Source organism: Theileria equi, assembly GCF_000342415.1.
Source record: "Theileria equi strain WA chromosome 4 map unlocalized gcontig_1105316255039, whole genome shotgun sequence".
Classification (NCBI taxonomy): Eukaryota; Apicomplexa; class Aconoidasida; order Piroplasmida; family Theileriidae; genus Theileria; species Theileria equi.
Window position 1 is genome coordinate 224909 of NW_004668229.1, and position 24649 is coordinate 249557.

General features: G+C 38.0%; 10 protein-coding genes across 10 annotated transcripts, besides 3 other annotated features; 4 read left to right on the top strand and 6 right to left on the bottom strand.

The window, feature by feature from the left end:
• Positions 1-334: 334 nt before the first annotated feature.
• On the top strand, positions 335-2035 carry BEWA_052380 (chaperonin containing t-complex protein 1, beta subunit, putative; the record flags this gene model as incomplete). Its single annotated transcript, XM_004832578.1, has 1 exon — positions 335-2035. One exon carries the CDS (start codon positions 335-337, stop codon positions 1985-1987), a length of 1653 nt encoding a protein of 550 aa, XP_004832635.1. The 3' UTR covers positions 1988-2035.
• A 33-nt stretch (positions 2036-2068) lies between these two features.
• On the bottom strand, positions 2069-2674 carry BEWA_052390 (conserved hypothetical protein). The gene is made up of 3 exons (XM_004832579.1): positions 2539-2674; positions 2416-2492; positions 2069-2374 (listed from the first exon to the last, which is right to left on the bottom strand). The coding sequence occupies exons 1-3, from the start codon at positions 2668-2670 to the stop codon at positions 2101-2103; spliced, it is 483 nt and encodes a 160-aa protein (XP_004832636.1). The 5' UTR covers positions 2671-2674; the 3' UTR covers positions 2069-2100.
• Positions 2675-2799: 125 nt separating this feature from the next.
• On the bottom strand, positions 2800-3570 carry BEWA_052400 (conserved hypothetical protein; the record flags this gene model as incomplete). Its single annotated transcript, XM_004832580.1, has 1 exon — positions 2800-3570. One exon carries the CDS (start codon positions 3568-3570, stop codon positions 2800-2802), a length of 771 nt encoding a protein of 256 aa, XP_004832637.1.
• Positions 3571-3893: 323 nt separating this feature from the next.
• Positions 3894-4322, bottom strand: BEWA_052410 (uncharacterized protein). The gene has a single exon (XM_004832581.1). The coding sequence runs from the start codon at positions 4315-4317 to the stop codon at positions 3928-3930; it is 390 nt and encodes a 129-aa protein (XP_004832638.1). The 5' UTR covers positions 4318-4322; the 3' UTR covers positions 3894-3927.
• Positions 4307-4346: a sequence feature (AT_rich).
• Positions 4347-4413: 67 nt separating this feature from the next.
• Positions 4414-4434: a sequence feature (AT_rich).
• Positions 4426-6427, bottom strand: BEWA_052420 (conserved hypothetical protein; the record flags this gene model as incomplete). The annotated part of the gene is made up of 3 exons (XM_004832582.1): positions 5709-6427; positions 4748-5646; positions 4426-4575 (listed from the first exon to the last, which is right to left on the bottom strand). Exons 1-3 carry the CDS (start codon positions 6247-6249, stop codon positions 4426-4428), a joined length of 1590 nt encoding a protein of 529 aa, XP_004832639.1. The 5' UTR covers positions 6250-6427.
• Positions 5661-5686: a sequence feature (AT_rich).
• Positions 6428-7764: 1337 nt separating the features above from the next.
• On the top strand, positions 7765-9663 carry BEWA_052430 (hypothetical protein; the record flags this gene model as incomplete). Its single annotated transcript, XM_004832583.1, has 1 exon — positions 7765-9663. One exon carries the CDS (start codon positions 7765-7767, stop codon positions 9661-9663), a length of 1899 nt encoding a protein of 632 aa, XP_004832640.1.
• A 328-nt stretch (positions 9664-9991) lies between these two features.
• On the top strand, positions 9992-11970 carry BEWA_052440 (glycerol-3-phosphate dehydrogenase, putative; the record flags this gene model as incomplete). Its single annotated transcript, XM_004832584.1, has 2 exons — positions 9992-10199; positions 10334-11970. 2 exons carry the CDS (start codon positions 9992-9994, stop codon positions 11968-11970), a joined length of 1845 nt encoding a protein of 614 aa, XP_004832641.1.
• A 34-nt stretch (positions 11971-12004) lies between these two features.
• Positions 12005-12882, bottom strand: BEWA_052450 (conserved hypothetical protein; the record flags this gene model as incomplete). Its single annotated transcript, XM_004832585.1, has 1 exon — positions 12005-12882. Exon 1 carries the CDS (start codon positions 12785-12787, stop codon positions 12005-12007), a length of 783 nt encoding a protein of 260 aa, XP_004832642.1. The 5' UTR covers positions 12788-12882.
• Positions 12883-13195: 313 nt separating this feature from the next.
• Positions 13196-19953, bottom strand: BEWA_052460 (U5 small ribonucleoprotein-specific helicase, putative; the record flags this gene model as incomplete). The annotated part of the gene is made up of 3 exons (XM_004832586.1): positions 13196-19501; positions 19538-19735; positions 19909-19953. The coding sequence occupies 3 exons, from the start codon at positions 19951-19953 to the stop codon at positions 13196-13198; spliced, it is 6549 nt and encodes a 2182-aa protein (XP_004832643.1).
• A 513-nt stretch (positions 19954-20466) lies between these two features.
• On the top strand, positions 20467-24558 carry BEWA_052470 (DNA-directed RNA polymerase III subunit, putative; the record flags this gene model as incomplete). The annotated part of the gene is made up of 1 exon (XM_004832587.1): positions 20467-24558. The coding sequence occupies one exon, from the start codon at positions 20467-20469 to the stop codon at positions 24556-24558; it is 4092 nt and encodes a 1363-aa protein (XP_004832644.1).
• Between the last annotated feature and the right edge of the window lie 91 nt (positions 24559-24649).

A 24649-nucleotide genomic window follows, 5' to 3' on the forward strand; every position in this document is an offset into this window, starting at 1 on the left:
GTTCTCTACGATCGCATAATAATAGTCGAGGTCATAACTCTAAAATTACCAATATACGGTGGAACCTTTCATGTGTTTATTGTTTGCCTATTACATGATTTTCATCTCTCTGGGGCGTTGTACTAATTTTTAGGATTGCCACTTCCCCGTTGCTTCACATTCTTAGTGATATAAATGGTTTGGATTGTATTATAACATACACAGAGCGTACATTTGTGGTGTTATTTTTGTTTTGAAGACTCTGGATATCTAAGCAACGACAAACTCATACTATTTGGATGTCTTCAACCCTCTTTCGTAAACCTTCGTTTTATCTTTAGCACATTTCGAAAGGATGGCCGCAACAGATAATTTTGTGGACATTGCTCCGGATATTTTGAAAGGAGGCGCCCAGGAAGACCGCGGTGAGACAGCCAGGATGCAATATTTCATTGGAGCCATTGCAGTTGGAGATTTATTGAAGTCAACCTTGGGTCCAAAGGGTATGGACAAGTTGTTGCAGCCTATGAACATGGAAGGTTCTAGAGGAGGTACCAATGTTGTTACTAACGATGGCGCTACTATCTTGAAATCTGTATGGCTAAATAACCCAGCAGCTAGGGTTTTGGTTGATGTTTCCATGCAACAAGATGCTCAGTGTGGAGATGGAACCACAGGTGTTGTTGTTTTAGCCTCGGAACTATTGCGTGGCGCTGAAAAACTGATCGAACAAAAGATACACCCTCAAACCATATGTTTGGGTTTCAGGAAGGCCCTCAGGGTTGCTAGAGAACGATTAGAAGCGATAAAATTCTCTAGAATATCAGATCCTGAGCAATTTGAACAAGATTTATTACACATCGCTGAAACAACTTTGTCATCAAAATTACTTAGACTAGAAAAAGAGCATTTCGCACAATTGACCGTTAAGGCACTATTAAGAATGTATAAAGAACTGGATACGAGTGCCGAAGACGCGTCATCACATATTAATTTGTCTCTAATACAGATCATAAAGAAGCCTGGAGGCACATTGAAGGATTCTTATCTAGAGGATGGGTTCGTGTTAGAAAAGAAAATAGGTGTTGGCCAACCAAAGAGAATGGAAAATTGCAAGATTCTTATTGCAAATACACCTATGGATACAGATAAAGTTAAAATTTATGGAGTGAAGGTGAATGTAGACAGCTTCCAGGCTGTTCAAGATTTAGAATTGAGCGAGAAGCAAAAGATGAAGGATAAGGTAGATCGTATACTAAAACATGGTTGCAATGTATTTATAAACAGACAATTGATTTATAATTATCCTGATCAGCTTTTTAAGGAGGCTGGTGTTATGGCTATTGAACATTCTGACTTTGACGGTATGGAACGCTTGGCAGCATGTCTTGGAGGTGATATAGTATCTACATTTGATACTCCAGAGAGTGTAAAAATGGGAACATGTAAAACAATCGAAGAAATATTAATTGGGGAAGATAGACTAATTAGATTCAGCGGGTGTGCTAAAGGTGGCGCCTGTTCCATAATTTTAAGAGGCGCTTCATCACACGTCCTTGATGAAGCAGAAAGATCTCTTCATGATGCATTGGCTGTGATATCTGAAACTTTGTCTGATGGTGGAATTGTTTGTGGTGGAGGATGTGCAGAACTGGAAATGGCTGAGGCTGTCGAAAATTATGCCAAAACAGTTGATGGCAAGGAAAGCTTAGCTGTAGAAGCTTTTGCACATGCCTTAAGAGCACTTCCGGGATACATATTGTCAAACGGAGGTTTCGATAGTGCTGACATTTTATGCAGGCTTAAGGCTGCACACGCCTCTGGAAACAGCACAGCTGGTATTGACATCGAATTAGGGGATGTGGGTAACATGATGGATATAGGCGTGTTCGAAAGCTTCAAATCTAAATTATCTCAAATCTGCCTGGCCACAGAAGCGGCAGAATCCATAGTTAGGGTTGACGATATTATCAAGTGTGCCCCAAGAGAAAGAGCAAAGGGAGTATAGTCGTCTAATACGGACCACAAACATTCATTATTTTAACATTTCTATCTTTTTTACACACATTGTATAGTTGTACGAGAAGATCCTCGATTTACCTATCCGTTTTAGAACTGATACTAAAAATCAGCCCATGTTTTGTGTCCTATATCTTTAGATTTTCTGCGTCTTTTACGCCTTAGAATCTTGTATTGAAGTATTTCTTCTTGCGATTTATTTTCTTCCATTTGCTCCAAAAATGTTTGTTGTATTATTGGTTTGTATTCTTTTGCTTGGTGTATGGCATCTTCAATCTTTTGTATACAAGCCTTTTTATTATCACCTTGATTTGAAAATTCGTCTGAACTCACTATAAAGTCTCCCTTTTGAGTTAGTTTAGCCTTGTTTACTATTCTATAGAAGTATGATTTTTGCAGGTATGTAAGCAAACGCACAAAAAATTATCCTTCACATCCTGGGTCAACCAATCTGCCGTTTTCACATTAAACCTTATTTGTACTTTTGTTTCAGACTATAAGTATGGTATATTAAATGAAAGAAAATAGATAAATTCATACTTTATTGACGCTTTGGCCTCCAGGACCCGAAGAACGTGAAGTTGTGGTTTGCAGTTTTTTCAGTGGGATATTTATAGAGGAAAAACGACAAAAACTCCAATTCGGCCAAAGCTTCCCATAGATTGTTCGCATTGCCTATCACCATCACAAGAAGAGAGTAAGAAATACACTACTAACATGTAACACATTTTATTCCAACTTTTAAAATGATATTACACATCAAATGTATGTAAAATTTGCTACATAAGCGCTTGAACGTTATTACCTCTTCTTTGTCTGTTTCCTCCTGGATTTGATTCGCATGATACAACCAGCGAGTAAAAATACCACAATGGTACTTACAATTAATATTTTACCTATGCTGTCTATATTTAACCTGTGGAACCCAGATGATTCATGACTTTTGGAATTTAATAATCGCTGGTTTTCCATCTCCTCAGCGGATAGAACTCCGGGAGCACTTATATTCCTTCCTCCAACAACATTCACAATAGGCACTCCAGCGACTTGTGAAGAAGATTGCGCAGGGACGATTGCAGGTGCAGTTCCAAGGTCGTGGCCCATACCTCCCATAGGCATTCCAGGGTGTACCTCATTTACCATAGGTACTTCAGGAACTATCACTGGTTGGGTTGGGACCATAGGAACCTGTACATTTACGCTAGGAGGTGGAACCATTGGAACACTGGCCACCGCAGGGGGGGGAGTGGGAGCCATCATCTGTTGCGGTTCTGGCGTATGGACAACTCCACTAGCCCCCAAGGGAGGAGGATTATTATAAACCGCGAATGGACCGGCTTGAGCATCCATAAGTTGGTCAAATATACCTGCAGTTTTTCTTCTGAACAAGTCTTTGAGTTCATGCGGTATTTCCAGATTCGATATTTCCATATCATCACTTTTATTAGATCCGAGAGCCTTGTTCATATATTCATCTATATCATATCCATAAAGTGGAGTAGTATCCTTAGATTGATTAGCCACTTTTGAGGCCTTCAGGACTGAGACTCCCTTTGTATCCGATATCTTCATTTTATTACTTCTTTCTCATTCAGTTACATTTGAGCATGGTATATCCACATTAGATAAGTGTGAATATATACTATTTTCGCATACACTAGGGAGCTTGTTCTTGAGAGAGCACGCATTCGCACATTTCTGTCTAAACAAGACATACACACTAGCAACTCCTTCCGTCTAGGATGAATCTAATAGGGTTATTGTCTACGGAAAAAGCTAATTTTACATTTCCTCTAGACCTTTGGGAGTAAATGCTCCACAAAGATCATATCTATCACGCTCCTTAAGTTATCCTACGAACCAACCTATATCCGTTTGTCTAATACAAGAATACGCATGGGTTGTAATACTTAGGTTAACAATGAGAGATTAAAACTCCATTGCCTTTTCATATTTTGTAAACAAAGCGGTAGCCTTGTTCTTTGCTTCAGCAGTGTTTTTCCTGATGAATTTGTAGACAACGTCTAAAGCATCATGGTTCAATCCGGTAATTGTATACTTGTGCAAAAGCTCCAAGACCTTTGATTTTGGTACTAGCAACGCGACTGAAAATCCCAGGTAAACAATAGACCATACACCAGGTACTACTCCGTCAAGCACAGTAGAAAATACAGGTGCTACGATTTGGTCAAATATTAGCCAAAAGAATATTACCCTGAGCCAGTAGTCTGCGTGTTTAACATTTTTGTATGCACAAGTGTATAAACCACAGGTCACAGGTACGACAAATCCGAATACGAAACCTAGGAATTTATACATTTTTTAAAAAACTATATTTTAAATAAAAACAAATGTGCGAACTATCGATGACCCAAACTCCTCCCACCATCAATTCGCACGGAAGATATTTACAGGATATATTATAAATTAATATTTCATTCCTTTTGTTAGGCGTATTGGCTTGGGAACAAGCGCTTCAATGTCAATATCTTCTTCGTCCTCTTCATCTGAGACACCTTCCTCCGCGACAGATTCTTCAAGGCCCTCTCCGGTTAACCACTTCTTCCAAGCCATCGTCTAAAAATGTATTTATTCAATGGTATATTGATTTTGGTTAAAGTGTTCCACTTGCCTTTGCTGGAACCAGCCTTACGGAAACCAGCCATAGAAAGCGGATTTGATATAGCCCAAACTCAGGTTCCAAAGTTAACTTGGAATCCGAATCAGGGCAAAACATAAATTTACATACCTGAATCAAAACGGTGAGTCTGTTTGGAGCTTCGTCAATATCCCTTTCGAACCACTGAATAAAGTCCTCTTTTGATACAATTTTTAGAGTATAAAGGGAGTCAAATACAGCCTCAAGAAGATAAAGTGAGTTAGACAAAGCAGGAAATTCCCACTGATTTAAAAATTTGGCGATTTCTGTCAACAACTTTGTTGGATATGTGTCATCATTATTCTCAAGTAAAAACAAAAGCCATTTAGAAACTTTCTCAAATTTTTCGTGAACTTGTGAAAGAGTGGTACAAGATTCACAATTTTTAGAGACAACAAGGCAAGTTACTACAAACGGTACTATAGAGTGTAGATCTTCGGATTCACCAAGAACATCTGCAAAGTCTTCTACAGCTTTTCCACCCAAGAGTAAATCCACCAGTGACTCTATAGCTTTAACATTTTCAGGGGAGCACTGAAACAGACGGTTGTGCTTAATAATCTCATTTCTCTTTGAAAGAAGAACTTGTTTGTGTTGTTCGTTGAGATCCTTTTTGACCTTTTCTGGATCAGGTGTATTAACAGATAATTCAGTAATTCCAGCAGCCTTCTTAAAGATATCCTCTACAGAATCTTCTTGTTTTTGGTTACGCTTATATGATGGTACAAAAAGTCCCGTTTTTGGCTTTGACTCTGCACCTGTGGTCTTTACTTCGTTCTTTGTGCCAAATTTTGAATCTGTTTGAATACTTGATCTAGAAGAGACTTCAGAACGAGAGAATGAACCATGTGTGGGTGATTCTGTGCCACTAAACCCAGAGCCCCTGGATTTCGGAGGTTCTAAGGTATAATATGTTTGTAAATTTGCAGTACCTGAATCATCATCTAGACAGCTGAACCTGTTATTCGAGGGAGCAGTATCATTATTCCCTAAACAGCAAATGTATTATATATAAATTAAATATAAAAAGTCACTAGGGGAGAATACTAACGTGAAAAGTCGCTTCTGAATCGGCTTTGCCTTCTATCACTTTGTCTAAATGTTTCCCTTGAGAAATCAAAATCCCGATTCGTGCGCGGCCCATCTTTATTGAAAGCACTAGATGCATCATATGTATTTGTGTCTCTATTCTTTGTAGATCTCCATGAATCCGTACTATCTGCAGAGAGAGTGGTACTCCTCCAACTCTCTGTAGTTTTAGGTTGTTCTTTTGTTAGAGTAGCAGGCGAAGGTGTTTTGTTGGCTAAAGAAGGTGTACTTCTGAGCCTTCTATTGGATGAATTAGATGAAAGGGACGACCTTTCCAAAGATGCGCCAGATTCCTGTTCAGTCTTATCAACAATGAAATCATCGAAGTCATCGTCATTTTCTTCATTCCCCCAACGACTTGTGGATAAATTATATTCAAAAGTCTTTACCGCTCCAAACTTCGTTTTAGCATCAACTGCGGGTGCCGGTGGATTTTCTGGTTCTGAAGACATCACACGCTGCAAGTCTCGCAAGTTTACAGAAATATTCTTACGAGTTCCCATTTTATAGACAGATAATACTTATCTATATTACCAAGAAAATTGACGTCAGCCAACCCATATATTGTGGATATGATAGATACTCCATACGCTAAGACGTACGTAGTAGATATAGTAGCCTAAACATGCCTGAGAATTCCGTATATACGGTAGAAGTATGTCCTTAAAAGAGGGAATATGTAAAAATCATCTCGCAAATTGATTAAAGTTCCTAGGATCGAGAGACCCCACGGAATCACATTTTGACGATCTTTAAGACTAATGCTCACTTTTTTTCTCACACTTAACTTAACACATTACGCAGATAACTTATTTATATTTCATTATATATTGTTATTTGTTCACACATGTAAGTGTTGTGTCTACTAAATTTCAGAATTCGTTTTTAACTGTACACGCTGTTCATAAACTATTTCTGATATATAGAGCTCTATATTGTACCCATACACTTTATATACATTTTGAAACGTTGTTGCCAGCAGGCCTATTCACGAATGATACCAAGATGGATATGATTTTCTAGTATGACACTTGAGTTTTTTTAACAACTTGTCATTTTAGGAACGTTTAAAATATTGTTATACTATTTTGTTATTGGACACTCTAAACGGTGTTGTTTTTGTCCCAAAAGTATAACGTCATCATCAATATATCGATTGTTCGTTACTATATACCCATCTCAGTTTACACCCTTAGCAATGTGTGCCTAAATTTTTTATTTTGGTATTTTTTCCCTTGAGTTCCCCGCCTCTTTGGGTAGGCGCTGTGTATGGAGTGCATGTATAGTGCAACTCAGATCTTCTTTTTCGTGTTTCTTACGCTCGATGTTTGATTTAAAGGAAGATTCACGTTTTTTGTGAGATTTAAAGTCGTAAATTTGTAAATATTGTTCGTTATTCTCTACTGTGTGCTAGATTTACATAACAGTTGTATAAAGTACCTTGTTTAATCGTTGTTTTATTTAATGTTGGAGTTGTGTTCCACAATTCATTGTTCAGATTTATTTGTTTATCTATTTCGATCTTTAAAGTAGTAATTGAGGCTCTACGCACTTTATATGCCCTTGATCTTTACGCTTTGGGCGATAATATTTTGTCTAGGCTGTATGTCATTTCAAATTTATTCCTACATAGGACTCTAGAGATACTTTTACTTTGCTACTTTATGTTTAGCGCACATTTGAAGCTAATACTTCTTTATTTACACATGTCTGGCATGGAGCTGTCAAAAATTTTTCAACAGTTGATTTTAATTAAATATTATGTTTCTATTTGAATCTGTGCCATTTAGTCTGTAGTATACGAAAGGATAGTATGCTACCTGTATCTAGGGCTTCCTAGTCTGACATTTTTAATCCGGAAGGGTTTGCGGATAGAAATTACGATCTGTATTTTAATTCAAGATAACTCTGCTTTGGTGAAGAGTTTGACAATTCTTCTGAGGAATTGTTTCCACTATTTTACAAGGTTATATTAAACAATACTCTTCCAATTTATGGATTCATCAGATTCGTATAACATGATAACCCGCGAAGATATATCGGACGATTTAAGTAATGTAGTGATTTATGTAGATCCCCGGCAATATGATAGGATTTGCCGTAGGAGGATCGAGAGGGATCGTTTCTTTCACCGTAGGGGACGCCAAAAACCTACCTATATTCCAATTGCAGTTCGTCCAACACATTCTAATTTGAACTATAGAACGAGCAATGTAGATCAGTTTCGAGGATTTCAAAATGTTGAAAACTCCGTTTCATTCACTCAAGTGCCTCAAGATATAAGTGCTGGCAACATTCAGGATGCTAATAAGCTTTCTGCTAACAATTCCACTGGAGTACAACATCTACACCATACTATATATGGAGTTAATTCAAGCAACCCGCTGCCAACAAATACAACCCCCCCAAGAGGTGTTGAGTCCCAGTGGGCATTTCATTCGCAAGCCGAAAATACCCAGTTTTCACAACCCACGAATAATGTAACTCACAATTCTGTTGGTTTGGATGGCACAGCTTATTTGCAAAATTTTGATAAACCAACGGGATTGAATGCTTTTGAAAATAGCTACGTGAATATTAGTCATGCTGAGCATTCACAATCTTTAGAAAATGTAGATTCTTCATCTCAATATGCCAACATTGAGAGCTGCTCACAAAATTCTTATGTTGATAATCAATACTTTCAACAAGCCCAGAACACATTTATTCCAAAGGGGATAGAGGGTCGATATTCACAAGGTGTGGATACTTACCCACAATTTAATGCTTCTGATCAGTTAGTAGCTAACAACAATACGAATAAACTTCCTTTAATTTCGCATACGGACTCTATTGGACAACTGCATGTGGAGTTAAGCCAAGTTAATGGAGGGATAAAATCAGACGTGTCTAAGAATACAATTACTACCGGGTACAATGACTTATATTTACCTCTGGGGAATCAGCGACCACGCACCCAGCACAGTAGTCCTACATATTCTTATACATCCGATCATTCTTCTAGTACATATGACACGCATACTGACACTCAGAGACTGCAAAATGCTGTAAAATATGGAGCGGTATCAAATTCTGGCCCATATTATGGTTCTAGGGAACAGTTTTCGGAGGGCTCTCATTATTATGATGGTACAATGAACATAGACAAAATGTATGCCTGCAACTCACAGAATATAGAAACTGCCCAGTGCTCACAAAATGGCGATGTTGAACACTACTCACAAACTACGGATCACAATTATACTAATGGACGTATAGATCGGCCTCAAGGAAATGTTTCATATTTTGGTCAGCATTCCAGTGATGTGATGCTGAGAGAGGGAGAAAAGAGAAGGTACAATGATTCTGGGTTGTTGGCTAACGTAGATGTTCCTATAAATCCCGGACTTATGGTGATGGAAAATAATTCAGGATGCACACCCTATTTTCCAACATCAAACGTGCACCACGTTAACAATTTTATAAATAACATGGGTATATCTAATAATGTCCCTAATCCAAATTTAGAAAAGTTTCCTATTGGAAGGTTTGTTGGTGTTAAGCCCATATCACCTAATGATATTTCTATACACATGAACACATCTGCGGTTCAAAATATGCCTGCAACATCGGGTTCTTCTGTTAGTGGCATGTCTTCTCGTACATCAGTTGATAAAGATTTGGCAAATTTTGCGGACGTGGCTACGTTGATATCGGGAGAAAAGGATGCATATCAATCCAACAGTGTGGCTTCGGGATCAACCACTCATTCACGACGCAGCGAGTTTAGCCCGGAAAGTCATGCTTCTGCTGGTTTTGATAACTTAAGTTCTAACTCTCCTAATATGCTTCCCGCTTGTCCTAGCCAAAATGGGTTTTACAATGACGTGTACTACAGTTACTTCCCGGGCACTGCTAATCATAATGTTAATTTTTGAACATATTTTACTTGTTATATGGACTACAAATTTATTCTTGGGATACTAACGGTCAAACAGGTACGTGTCTGATTGTTGCGTCACATAGATTCTTCCTGGACAACACTTGTAACCTTCTTGTGTCTTACATCCATAATAAAATGCCAATATTCTATACCACAAATCGTCAGTACATTACATTTTACAAAAGGATCATTTTTCGAATGTGTAGCCTAACCACGGTATGGGGAACCGGTTTCCACTGGGATTACAGTTTAAACTAAAGTGTCTCTGTAGACTTGCCGATTAAAATTTAATATTTGACACATGTTTAAAGGTACGTGTAGAGATGGGTAGGAAGTGCCGAAATTTGATTGGCATTTGTTCCGGAGCCATAGCTGGTTCCTATTTGTTTGTAAAAAGAGAACATGAAAAATGCTCTCTCCCTAGGGATACTAAATTTATTATCCCAGATAAACTTAAAAGCAGAAGTGATATGATTAAAAGTTTGAAGAGTGATAAATTTGATGTTCTCGTTATCGGAGGTGGATGTACAGGTAATTTTTACGCTACCTTTGTTATTTTCTTTCGTTTATGTTTTATCTGTTCTTCAGGATTTTCTAGAAATATTGTTGTCTCATTATGAATTCTATGTCTATATGACCCGATTCATTTTTCATTATCTACTCAGGAACATCTGTGGCTCTGGATTGCGCTACCAGAGGTTTAAAATGCGCTTTGGTGGAAGCGAATGATTTTTCTTCTGGAACAACTTCAAAGAGCACGAAGCTACTTCATGGTGGTATCAGATATCTGGAGAGCGCTCTTTTGCATTTGGATTTAAAGGAACTTCAATTTGTTTGGAAGGCATTAGAAGAAAGGGCGCACTTGATTGGTACTGCGCCGTTTGCGAATTCTCCTGTTCCTATTGTAATGCCTATATATCAATTGTGGCAGCTTCCATACTTTTGGATCAATATTAAGATCTATGAAGTTCTGGCTCGCTTCTTCTGCTGCAATGAAACAAGGATTCCTTCCTCTTTCTTTTCTGGAAAATCGAATGCTGTCTTCAATTTTCCTGGAATAAGGCCAGATGGTCTCTTGGGTGCAGTTGTGTATTATGATGGACAGCATAATGACTCTCGTACCAACGTTTTGATGGCTTTGACTAGTACGATTGATGAATATGTCCCAGGTCAAGTCGGTTCTACTATAGGAAACTACTTGAAAGTTGAAGAATTGCTAAAGGACAGTACAGGAAAAGTTAATGGAGCCTTGGTGTGTGACGTTCTTACTGGTGAAACTTTCACTGTAAAGGCTGATGTAGTTGTCAACTGCGCTGGCCCGTTTGCTGAAAAAATTAAAAAATTGAGCTTACCTGAGAGTAAATTGAACATTTTGCATTCAAGAGGAACACATGTTACCCTTCCTGCTAAATACTGCCCTACTCCATACGGACTTATTATTCCGAAAACCAGCGATGGAAGAGTACTTTTTATCCTTCCATGGCAAGGCAATACTATTGTTGGAACAACTGATAATAAAGATGAATTGCAGGCTAATCCTTTGCCGCAGGTTCAGGACGTTGATTTTATATGCAAGGATGCTTCAAAGTACATGAATTGCGACGCCAGTCAAATAAAGGCTGATATTAAATCCACATGGTCTGGTCTTAGACCTCTCCTGAAGGGTGTTGATGAAGTTAATCAAACAGGAAAACTGTCTCGTGGCCACGTTATTGAAGTTGATGAAAGTGGACTTGTTAACGTGTACGGTGGAAAATGGACAATTTGCAGACTAATGGCACAGGAATGTGTAGACAAGGTTGTTAAGCACTTTCCTAGTGTTACAAAGGGGAGCTATGCATGCCGAACTCGTAATATGGTATTACTTGGAACACATAATAAAGAAGGTGTATCAGATATCGATGACATAAAACCAAGATTTAATAGGTTGAGTTCTGTTATAACGGAGAAATATGGTTTGGATTCAACAGTATCTAATCATTTGGTAGAAAGCTACGGTTACAAGGCATTGGATGTATGTGAGTTATCCAAAGAGATGGGTTTACTCAAGCCTATTCATGAAGAACATCCTTACATCATGGGTGAGGTAGTTTATGGTATCAGAAACGAAATGGCATGCAAACCAATAGACATTTTGGCCAGAAGAACCAGATTGGCATTCAAGGACGTACACGCGGCAGTTTCATCCCTCGGCTTGGTCTGTGACCTGATGGGAAAAGAACTTTCATGGTCTGCAGAGACTAGAGAACAGTTACACAAGGAGGCCACAGCATATCTAAAGGACATGATGGTCCCAAGTTAATAATACTTACAATGTAATGTATACATATTAAATATTAAACCAAATCACCCCTGGGTTTCACCCAAAAGTACTTGTGCTCTGGTGCTTCGTGATAATAAAGTCTCATATCAAGTCTATATTGCTTGTGCATTTGAAGCCACAAGTACGCAAAATAAATTCCTATTAACATTCCAATAAGAAATTGTCTCATTTCAGCAGACATATTGTAATCTGCAGCAACCTTTTGTCTATAACTGAGCCATGATGATTCCCATGTGACCTCATCTTCCTTGCCCTGTTCCTCAACAGTTCTGTATGGTTTTGGAATAAGTTTGCGATATATTTTTAGTGGCTTTGCAAATTTGTAAAACATTTCTTCATAGTCATGGTTAGTGAAGCTTCCAGTCATTAATTTATCCATGTAAGGCTTAAGTTCCGGTGTATCATCTCCCAATCTCTTTAAGAAGGGATAAAATTGAGGGGGGAGTCTGTAGGTGTGAGTTATCCTCGTGGAAACCTCGGGGGGAAAACTAGCCAAGCAACCATAACCATCTCTAGGCATGACCGTATTGTCATCAGATAGATGAGGCTGCCACATTGGATGTGTAGAATTCGGTGCTAATAACAAAGGCCAACCGGTCGCACGGCTTATCTTAATATTTCTGTAGGATCTATCTTCCCAAGGATTTTCTGGTTGTTCAAATTCATAAGCCCCAAATTTAAAATCCTGCTTGAAACGCATGGAATGATGGTTCCATGGCGTTCTGGATAGTAACTTGGAAGCAGCTGGATTTATGAATAAAGTACGTTTGATGACTTTAGTTCCAATCTGCAACATTTTCACAAACCACCCATATATATTTCACAAAACAATAAAGTCAGTGAAATTGACCACAGAATTACAGGAACGATGGTTCTGATTAGATCTAGAGTGGACCTTTTCACCAGGCCCCCATTACACGCCCTCTGATAGCCACTTTGGAGATATTTGCTATCCCTGCAATATACACTATCATTTAACTTTCACACATCTAATTTATTTTTTAGTAGTATGATAACGATGAAACACAAGTTGTCACACCCTCCCACATACATAGACACCAATGCAGACCAACAGCCACTGTACACTAATCTCTGAGCACATACACACAAGTCTATATTTAAATTATGCCATTACCACCGGATTGGTGTGTTTACAACTGCATTAGCAAATCCAAGGGTAGACGCATGTCTTAAAATAAGTTGATCAGTGTACCTCGATCTCTACGGGATATTGATGATCCGTAGCGACGTAAGAATCGCTTACAATATACAAAATTAATGTATGTTTTCCTGGTTGCGATGGAGCCTCGAAATCAAGCTTAACTTTATTACCTTGTTGTGAAAGTGATACCCTCTTTATACCGTAGAGTTTGTTTGTCTCACTTTCTCCAATCAGAACCCACCACTGTTCCTGACGATCCAATGGGAAGTAAGGGGCATGAACCGGAACATCCTCTCCTTCCCGATCTATATCAACATGCAGACTTAGAAGCTCTCCAGCGCCGACTTTGTCTACATTGAGTGAATATCGTACATCAAGAACCTGAACTGCATTGCAAACAGCAGCTATTTCAAATGTATGACGTTTGGAAAACCCTTCCAAAAGTTTGTTTCTGTCTTCGTCCTCCATACCAATCAAATCGAACAAATCGTTTACACCAAATTCTTTGGATCTGTCTATAAAGTCGGTTGAAACATTTGGTAGTTGCTTCAAAGGTGAATCGGAGACGCCCATAGCCTGAATGGTTCTTTGACATAAATCCATAGCAATAAGAGCAGGAGAGAGCCAACCATTACTACATATTACATCCACTAGTGCATAAATTAATGGGGATATTCTTGTTAAAATCAGACGTTGGTCGCTAGTCAAGTCGTTTGATAATAAGCTCCTGTCAAGATGGCACTGAAGGAGAAGTTTAACCTTGGTACTGACTGAAACGCCATCCAGCGATAAGTTATGTATCCTTTCTCCCGCTCTCAATGGAATGTCAGAAAATTCTTCAGAATATGATAATATTTCAAGTAAGCTGTCCCTTCCAGAATTAGAAGACACATTCTTTGCGTAGAGTTCTATAGTAGCACATTTCAAATAGTAGAACGCAGATATAAAACCAAGATTCAGAGGAGATATAGATTCTTCTTCCACAGTAGCACATTGCGACTTTTCAAGAGTGCTAAACACATTTTCTACAAGTTCACTCAAGTGTTCACTCAAGTGAGAACCAGATACACCCTGCAGTGAATAATAATTCGGGTTCTTGAGAAGCCTCCTATAATACAATGTCCATGTTAGCCAATCAATTGCATCCTGTGGGTTTTCTATGGCACCCTGAACTATTTCTGCATTCACTAATTCCTCCAAGCGATTTTCTAGAGCGCTTTCAACGGGATATGCTTCATGTATGAGTTTCTTGTAATGATCTCTTTGTGAACTTTCAAGCATGATAATGGAAGACAAAGAATCGCTTTTATCATTGCCATATGTTCTAGTATGACTTATAATGCGGAGAATATCAGCCTGAGGATAAAATCCGTGATTAATAGGCCTATTCAATGATGAAGTAGCTGTATCTGCAACTATGACTAACGGAGCAAAAACCGAAGTGTTCCACGCAAGACTTGAAGTCAAGATCAAAACCTTTATGTTTTCTGTTTTGAAAGCCTTTTCGATTACCCTAACTTCACTCGGCGAAAACCCTTCATGGCAGTAACAAACACCTAACATTAGGAGCCTACTTAGTGCTCTTTCTCTATCTATCAATGTTTGAATTGTATCAAGTTCCTCATCTTTATAAATATTCCAAGAGGATATTAGAGAAGTATGTGTGTCTGAATCCATATGTAGTTGTTCTAAATTTGAAATGTGCATATACAGCTCCATTGCTATTAGTCTACAAAATTTCCTACCAGTAGTGAACACTATGGAAGATCGTGGGAAATTGTTAAACACATTTTTACATATGCTAGTGAACATTGCAAATTTTCTACTTTCTGGGTCACTTTGATCGAATGGTTGAATTATCACCGGTGATATAATATTATTTTTGGATGGGTCAAAGCTAAAAGCCAAAGTGCTAGGGGCTCCAATCCAACCTGCTACGTCGTGGGCATTTGATATTGATATAGACAGGCCAATAATCCTGGTAAAGTTACCTAACTGTGCTGAAATAAATCTCATTCTGCTGACACAAATTTCAATTTCAGGTCCAACAGTATAATCATTTATAAGTTCCAAATTCTCAACAATGAAAAGGTCAATACTCTGTAAACATTTCTTACTTTTCCATCTTCTGGAGACATAATCCCAGTGTTTTGGAATTGAAATTACTATTGATGATTCAGCTATAATTCTCAAGTCTGTTCTAAAATCTCCGGTCAATAGACCAACCTTACAAATATCTCCAAACTTAACCATCAACCTCTCATATCTAGCACACGCAGTGGACTCAAAGGCTGAAATTACAATGATAGTAGAATCTAGGTTGTGAGACAAGGATCTACATATGGCAATTTCAGCACATGTAAACTTCCCGGTTTTATAGGGAGCACAAAGAAGAACTGAATCATTTCCAGAATATATTGCCGAAAAGACCTGCGTTTGAATAGGATTAAAAGAGCCTGTTCCAAATTTTTTGCTGAAAAATTCCCTAGTAAAAATCTTCTTGGCATCATCAGAGATCCCAGAGTTTTCTGTGGCTATTCGGTTGTAGAGGGATACCTTTGGGACTGGCTGTAGGTCTAAAAGCTCCGTATGAGGATTATCCCTTTCAGGCAGAATGAGCTTATTGAATAATATTGAAAATGATGTTGAACTTCCAATCCACTTCTCTGAAACAATTCTAAGGAAATAGTTATAGTGCAACGGTTCTGCTATAGGTACAGTGAAAAATATTGAATTCTCTAAACTTTCTACATCATTAGCTGAAAATGCAGGAAGAATATACGTTGTAGAATACAAAATATTTTCACCGTTTCCATCTTCAACAAACAACCAAAATCTCTCCTGATAACCATGATATTTTGTGTCCCACTGGAACTCTGGAGAAATTGTCACTTCTAATGAGAGCCTTGAACGTGTCAATGGTTGTATGAATACTTGAATGTTCAATTTAGGTATCAAATGCACAAGTTTATGCAATGATTTCCCAAGTTTTGGCTGCCGACATAATTCACCCAACTCTACGCTACTTAAGTCGTAATAACGATCCCAAGAAAAGTCCTTTCTCTCGAGTTTAATTACCAACTCTTCTGGAAGACTCTTGAATTGTCTGAGAGGCAACATTACGTTCCACATTCTTTTTTCTACCATTTTACCCAGATCAAACAATTTCTGACTGAGACGTGACCAACATCTTTTGAGGCAAATTGTGTAAAGAGCCTGAATAATACGACCAGCATTTTGAGTAATAAAACCCATTTCAGATATTAAAGCATATCCTTCCAACTCCAAACCACTAATATATGCTTGAAGGAGTATTGATATCTTAGAATGTGTATTAGGATCAGTAGTACTGCCCCTTATTGGAATGGGAACCTTTTCCATCAGAGACAATAGTTCAATCTTCTCTTCTTCTCTAACCGGAATATAGCGAAACTCAAGGCTAGATGCAAATACTTTCAGTATGTCAGAATCAGATAAATTAGGTTTCAAGTTATCAGCGTAGATGCGTATGGACTCGGGTTTCAAGTAATATAAACTCGCGATTCTTCCCATTCCTGTTGATAGTAAAGTACCAGATTTTCGTTCATACCTTACAATTCCATGTTTATCAAGGGTCGATAGGGCAGTATGTGCTATATCACGGAGCCTTTCAAGTACTAGGTTGTCTATAAGTTCATGATCCAGAGGCTCTGTACCGGAATCACCATCTACATGAAGTTCAATTCCATATAATTCCGGGCTCATTCTCATTCTTACGTACAAATATGTATCTTTTAACCAAGATACACAATCCTCCAGTGATGAGATATTTGATAAGACAATTTCAGCATTAAGGAGTTCTGGTAATTTAGAAATAATTTGCGATTCTATAGGAAGCTGTTGATTATTCAAGGATAGATAAAACTGAAGTTTTTCATGGGAAGTAATAATAATGCCTTTGCCTTCCTTATCATATTGAGGTCTACCTGCTCTTCCCATCATTTGCTGCACTGAAAGAGGACACAATTCCGTCCAACATCCTTCTTCTGGTGAATAAATTTGTGTTCCTTTAATGATAACCGTCTGTGCAGGCAAATTTACACCCCAAGATAGAGTTGCTGTACTGACTAAAATTTGTATATGTCCATCTGCAAAAAGATCTTCCACCAGTTTCCTGTCAGATCTAGGTAGCCCTGCGTGATGTATTCCAAATCCATAGGGAAGTAACTCCTTCAGTTCTGCGTTTTTAATAGCCTCTGCCTCAGATGATAAAATTTCTCTGGATGCGCTATCCGTGGTAAGTATGGTGGATAATGTATCCTTTAATAGTGCTGTATCCCTTATAAATTTGGCAGTTCTAACAGTTTCCCTTCTGCTATGTACAAATATGAGGATCTGATTCTTATTATCCCTGATATCTTCAATTACTCTTTCAAATAAAATTTCATTTACAGTATTAAATTTCTTGATAGCCTTTTTCTCTTTAATACCAATGTATCTCTGCTCCAGTCCCACAGGTCTATAGTGATTTCCAAAATAGAACAAACCCCTGTCAGGATTAACGCAAAGGAAGTCTGAAATATCTCTGAAATTTGGTAATGTAGCGCTTAGACCAACTAATCTAGTTCTTATTCCTGATCTTCTGTCGTTATTTACCACTCTTGATACCAATGCTTCCAAAACAGGACCTCTCTTATCGTGCAATAAGTGGATTTCATCAAAAATCATAAGTTCAACAGATGATTCAAAACCTGACCTTCTAGTAACAACGTCCCACTTTTCAGGGGTAGTGACAATCAATTGTGTATTCTCAATTTCACGTCTGGTCATGCTGATATCACCTGTAAGTTCACTAACATTGATTCCAAATGGAGTAAATCTCTTGGTAAATGCTTGTGTCTGTTCCATAACCAGAGATTTCATAGGTGAAACGTAGACAATTTTAAATCCAGAAGAATCCAAACTTCCATTTTCATCAATGTATCTAGAGAATATATTTAAGATACACAGAACAGCAATGTTGGTTTTACCCGAGCCGGTTGGAGCGCAAATCAACATGTTTTCATCAAAATGATTAAATGCTATATCCCAGACGGCGGATTGTACTGGATTGAGGGACTCAATATTTGGAAATGCCTTTTGGGCCCATTCAGGTAAGCTTTGTATAGGTTTCCTGTTAAGACCTTTTGGACGTTCTAGCGGATAAATTACTACTTCATCGTAAGACTTATGCTCAATTCTCTCAGAACCTTCAGGTAAGACGACTTTAACATTTGACATATGATGTGAACCATCTTTAAATGCCATTGACTCTAAATCCACAATTTTAGGGCCCAAGTTACCGGTGTTATCCATATGTACGTCAGTATCAGTATTAAAATCTGTATGTCCAGCATCTAAACCCAAGTCATCCACATTATCAGATTTATCCTCACTATCCATTTTTGCCTTACGAGAGAGTGAAGCTGCTTCTCTCTTAACGTTTAGTGCAAGCTCCTGTTCTTTGCTCCTCCTTAAATTTACAACCTCAAGTTCCTGTAGTACTTGAAGACCTTCTGGAGTTTTCTTCATTTCTTCAAATATACGTGCTTTCTCTTCTGGTGTTTGGGACTGACCCAATCTCGTACAGTACATAATTTTCCATCTGTTCTTCAGTACCAATTTGGCAAACTCAAAATTCTCATATTTTAGGATAAGCACAAGTCTATTTTCGCATTCTTGCACATCTTCTATTTTGATCGCCGATAGAATCTCCTTCTCTGTAGCCACAGCAACGTTTGGATCACCAAATATCAGATTCAGTTCTCTTTGCAACCAATGGGAATCTATACGGCTTATAGGTAGGTGGTATTTATCAGTTTCAAATTGCGATTCGTCCTGTACACTGTCCTGCCTTATAAATTCTACTGCGGCTTTTGAATCTTTCTCGTGTTCAAATTCTTCATCCGCTGGTACCTCATAATAATATCCGTCTGAGTTCGCATCATTGGCGTCTTCATCTTCATCAAAAACAACAGCAACACCTGAATTATCATCTATGGTACCTGTACCCTTAGAGTCCCCCGGCAGAGTAAAATCTATGAGTTCTTTCGAGGTATGGTATAAACGGTAGTAAAGATCATCACTAATTGGACCAAGTAGTTCTTCGCAGGCAGCCTTCCTATCAATACCTTTTGAATCTGAAGACTTTAAAATGAACAGAACTTCCTCCAAAGCCCCCTTCAGAACATCTTGAGGCTGATCACCTAGAGATTGTTGGAGCATATTTAATAGCTCTTCGTATTTTGCTCGTGTATAATTTGATGAAGGAACATAAAATGTCCCAACCGACAAATCAACGTTTAACACCGAATCATTAGCATTAACATCCTGTTGAATATTAATTTACATGTCATTAAAACATACCAGTTGTGCTTTTTGTTTCCGTTTTGGCGCATCAATCATAGACCTAGACTTCAGTTTTTCGCTTCTGGGTTTTACACTCGTATAGGAAACTCTATCACCCATCCTATGTTTTAGACGTCCTACCAATGATTCCGGTTCTCCGGTAGATTCGCCTTGTCTGGGACCTGGACCTTCTCTTTGAATGACCAGATTCGAGTTCTATAGAAATGTGCATATTGTGAATAATAGAAAAGTGATCATAGTCAAACTAGTAAATCGCAAGTGCAATTCTCTAAGTATATTGTACAAACAAGAGGAGTTGTGTATATTCTGTGTAAAATAAGAGCAACTCGGTATTACGAGGGTCATTCTTCAAATATGGAGGCACTTACCATACGATATTCGAAGCGCTTGAAGCGCTCATACTGTTCCGCCATAGCGATTTCTTTAAATCACCCTTGTATAAACTATTCAGAAGTTATAATGCATATTAGCTATGGGAGACCTATAATTGGCTCGACACCTCTGGCTTAACACATAAAATACATTCTATATAAACAATTGAAGATTCAATTCCATTAAAACAAGAGGTATTTATAAATATCAAGGGATTCCATCAAAATTATGAATCTACACTCCCCACAGGTATTTTACTGGCAAGTAATTCCCGGTAGAATCTACACAAAAGACATTTCTGTATACAAATATTCCTTTTGTAATATATTTTATCTGTTGTTATCAAAATGTGTACCTGTGGGTGCATAGGGTTTCAGTATTCGTATCTTTATTATTCCTCTCAATGAAGTTTTCCGACCTTCCACCGATGGTATCACGTTAAGGTCAATATTATTTAAAAGTATGTAATTTTACACCAAATATACACATATGGGTTGTGTCATTTTGACTCTAGTTTCTAAGTACAGACTCCTTTTTATATATCGAGTTTGAAGATGGTACCAAAGCCACATGTAAAGTTCAAAGACCCTCCCTCGGATAGTATAAACTCCGATGGTCCCGCTGAGGGGGTTTATGCAGATTCTAAGATGGATCGTAATGATAACGATGTTGGTGGAAATCCAGAATCTTATAATCACAAATCTCCTGAAAACGCACATAATTCTAGTCACATGGGCAATTATTTGCGACCTTCTTACATACGTAACCATGGAATGAAGGTAAATGAATTAGCAGAACCGGTGAAAGAGATCAAAGATAAATGGAAGATATTACCATGTTATTTTGGTATGCGTGGCATAGCACGCCAACATATCAACTCATATGATGATTTTGTCTTGCGTGAAATTAAAGAAATTATGAATGCCCCTAGCAATAAGATTATACGTACCGATGTGGATCCACAGTTCATGCTTGAGTTTGTAGATATTAGAATTGGGAAACCATGTATTGAGGAAAATATGGTTGCTGTGATGTTGACTCCTCAAATGTGCAGAATCAGGGATTTGACATATAGTGCTCCAATATACGTTGATGTAGATTATGTTAGAGGTCCAGAATTTGTCAGAAAAGAAAACCTTGAAATAGGAAGGCTGCCAGTTATGCTCAGAAGCTGTGTTTGTGCACTGAGCAAAAATGTCCAAAAAAACTCTTCTGATAATGATTATTCTGAATATAAAAAGGATTCATCGCATAATAAGTATATTGATGAAGTGTATGGTGATACGTATAATAAGGATTTTGATTTCATGAGTGACGATTACAAGGAATCATTCTATGAGTTTTCAAGACTTAATGAATGTCCGTATGACCCTGGTGGTTATTTTATTATCAAAGGGGTTGAAAAAGTTATTCTTATGCAAGAACAACTTTCCAAAAGTAGAATCATCGTTGAGATGGATCAAAAGAAAAACATTTGCGCTTCCATAACTTCGGCAACTGCTGAATCCAAAAGTAGAACAAGTGTAGTTTACAAGAATGGACAGCTTTATGTTAGACTAAATAGTTTTACTGATGACGTTCCTTTGTGTATTGTATTAAAGGCTATGGGTGTGGAAACAGACCAGGAAATCGCACAATTAATAGGATCAACCAAACTAAAAGGTAAAACAGATATGGATAATTTGGCATATTCCAATGACTCCACAGATGACATTGATCTTTCAGGTACCACAAACTATAAATCATCCGCGATGGGTTCTACACATGGCAACTCTGGGTCTGATTATAGTTTGTCACTTCACGATTTGTATAATGAAGGAATACATTCTAGGCTTGACGCTCTTTTATACATTGGTCGAAAGATACGACCTAGACCTATAGCTAAGGGATTTTTCTCAAGTAACAAGGATTCAACACCAAAAACTCGTCAATCAATACTTGAGGATACACATGATTTGTTCAGCAGAGTTCTACTTTCTCATGTTCCGATGAGAGACTGCAGAGATTTTTCTGGAAAAATTAAGACTTTGTGTTTAATGGCTAGAAGAGTTTTGAATGTGGTTAGTGGAAATGAACCTTTGGACGATAAAGATCATTACGGTAACAAAAGGTTAGAATTGGCTGGTCAGCTTATATCTATTCTTTTTGAGGATTTATATAAAAAATTCATAGCTCAATTTAAAAAACAAATAGATCAAACTTTAGATAGGTTTATGGATTCTAAAAGTAGTGGTACTAGGGATACTAACCTACAATACCCTGATATTATCAGGAATCTTCCCACAGATATACTTACCAGAGGTATGCAAACTGCAATCTCTACTGGAAATTGGAATATAAAGAGGTTTAAAATGGAACGTAGTGGAGTTTCACATGTTCTGTCTAGGTTATCTTATATATCTTGCATAGGAATGATGGCAAAAAGTAATTCCCAGGTGGAAAAGGGTAGGAAAGTAAGTGGTCCTCGTGCATTACAACCATCGCAATTTGGCTTGATTTGTCCATGTGATACTCCGGAGGGTGAAAGTTGTGGTCTTGTTAAAAATCTGAGTTTGATGAGTCATGTTACATCCGACGGTGATGTTGATCTATTGATATCTCTATTGTATTGGTTGGGTGTAGAAAGTTTTAACTCATTAACGGCCTCAGATGGTTTTGATGATCCTTCAAACTCAACTGTTTTGCTCAATGGAATATTATTGGGTGTACATCAAAATTCTAAGGAGTTGATAAGAAATATTATAAGTCTACGCAGACGGGGAATAATAAATCCGTTTGTATCTGTCTATGAAAACTATCACCACAGACAAGTTCATGTATCTTCTGATGGAGGACGTCTATGTCGACCATTAATAGTTGTAGAAAATGGTTTTCCACTCCTCACTGATTCACACATAAATGATCTTGTCTCGAAGAAGATATCCCTGGATTATCTTTTCCAAAATGGTATCCTAGAATGGATTGACGTTAATGAGGAAAATAATCTGTTAATTGTTATGAGGGAATCCGACATCACTATTGAAACAACCCATTTAGAAATCAGCCCAATGAGCATTTTGGGTGTTGTCGCAGGACTTATACCATTCCCTAATCATAACCAAAGCCCAAGAAATACCTATCAATGTGCTATGGGAAAACAGTCTATTGGTACAATAGGATACAACCAACTGAATCGCTGCGACACAATAATATATCTTCTAGCTTATACGCAAAAACCACTGGTCACTACTAAGGCTATACAATTGGTTAACTTCGATAAGCTTCCAGCAGGTCAAAATGCAATTGTTGCCGTGATGAGTTATCAGGGTTATGAAATCGAGGATGCTATTGTTATTAATAGGGCTTCATGTGACAGAGGATTTGGAAGGTGTTTTTCTCTACGTAGAATCACCCAAGAGATTGAGAAATCGACTGATAGTGACCTTGACCTAAGCATGACTTATAGAAATGTGTCTAGATGCATCACTCCTTTCGGTAGTAAAGTTCGCAGCATGGACGGAAACATGCGTCCAAATACTAATGTTGATTATGTCATAAATGTAGGAGAAAGGGTAACAAATCAGCAAGTCATACTTGATAAATCTCTATTCTCAACCGTAAACTCACAACTTAGTCTTGAGAACTTGACTATTACCAGAAAGATTTCTACAAACCAATTAGTTGATCCCTTGACTGTCCTTATGGATACTTCTTCGGAACAATCCGATCCTAATAAAAAGAATGTATCATTTAAGGAGGGGTCCGTTAGTGTGTCATCTACTGGAAGGGTTCCTTTAGCCAACTTTGGGGCTGGTTCCAAGATGAAAGCCGTAAAATACCCATTTAACAGACCTGCGTATATTGACAGAATTATTTGCTCAGAAACTTTGGGTGGAACAAGATTATATAAGATAATGTTACGTCAAATGAGATCACCTGAAGTTGGCGATAAATTTAGTAGTAGACATGGTCAAAAGGGAGTCGTGGGTCTGATTGAATCTCAGGAAAATCTTCCATTTAGTGAGTTTGGATGGGTGCCAGATTTAGTAATGAATCCACACGGATTTCCTTCCAGAATGACTGTAGGAAAAATGCTTGAACTTGTAGCCTCAAAAGCGGCCGTTTTAGATGGCTTATTTAAGGATGGAACTCCATTCCAGGAAAACACTCTTCCGGAGATAGAGAGAATCCTCGAAAGCAAAGGATTTCACAAGGCTGGAAAAGAGATTCTTTATTCTGGTATAACCGGGGAACCTTTGGAGACATATATCTTTACTGGTCCCATATACTATCAGCGACTAAAGCACATGGTACAAGACAAAATACATGCAAGATCACGCGGTCCACGTCATAATATAAATCGACAACCTACCGAGGGAAGATCTAGAGATGGTGGTTTAAGACTTGGTGAAATGGAAAGAGATTGTCTAATTGCATACGGAGCCTCCGGACTAATCGTCGAGAGACTTATGCTCAGTAGTGACGTATTCACGTTGGACGTCTGTAGACGCTGTGGTTTTATTGGGTATGATGGATGGTGCACATATTGTAAGCAACATGGTCTCACGGTACAAGTAGCTATCCCGTATGCGTGTAAGCTTCTGTTCCAGGAACTCCAGGCTATGAATATCAAACCCAGCATCATACTGAGGGAAGGAAGGAACTAGAAAGCTTGCGAGCATATGCTATGTTACCTCAAAAATCGCATAAGATCGTCCTAGAGGACGTCTAGTTGTTGTTTTTGTGGTATATATTTAG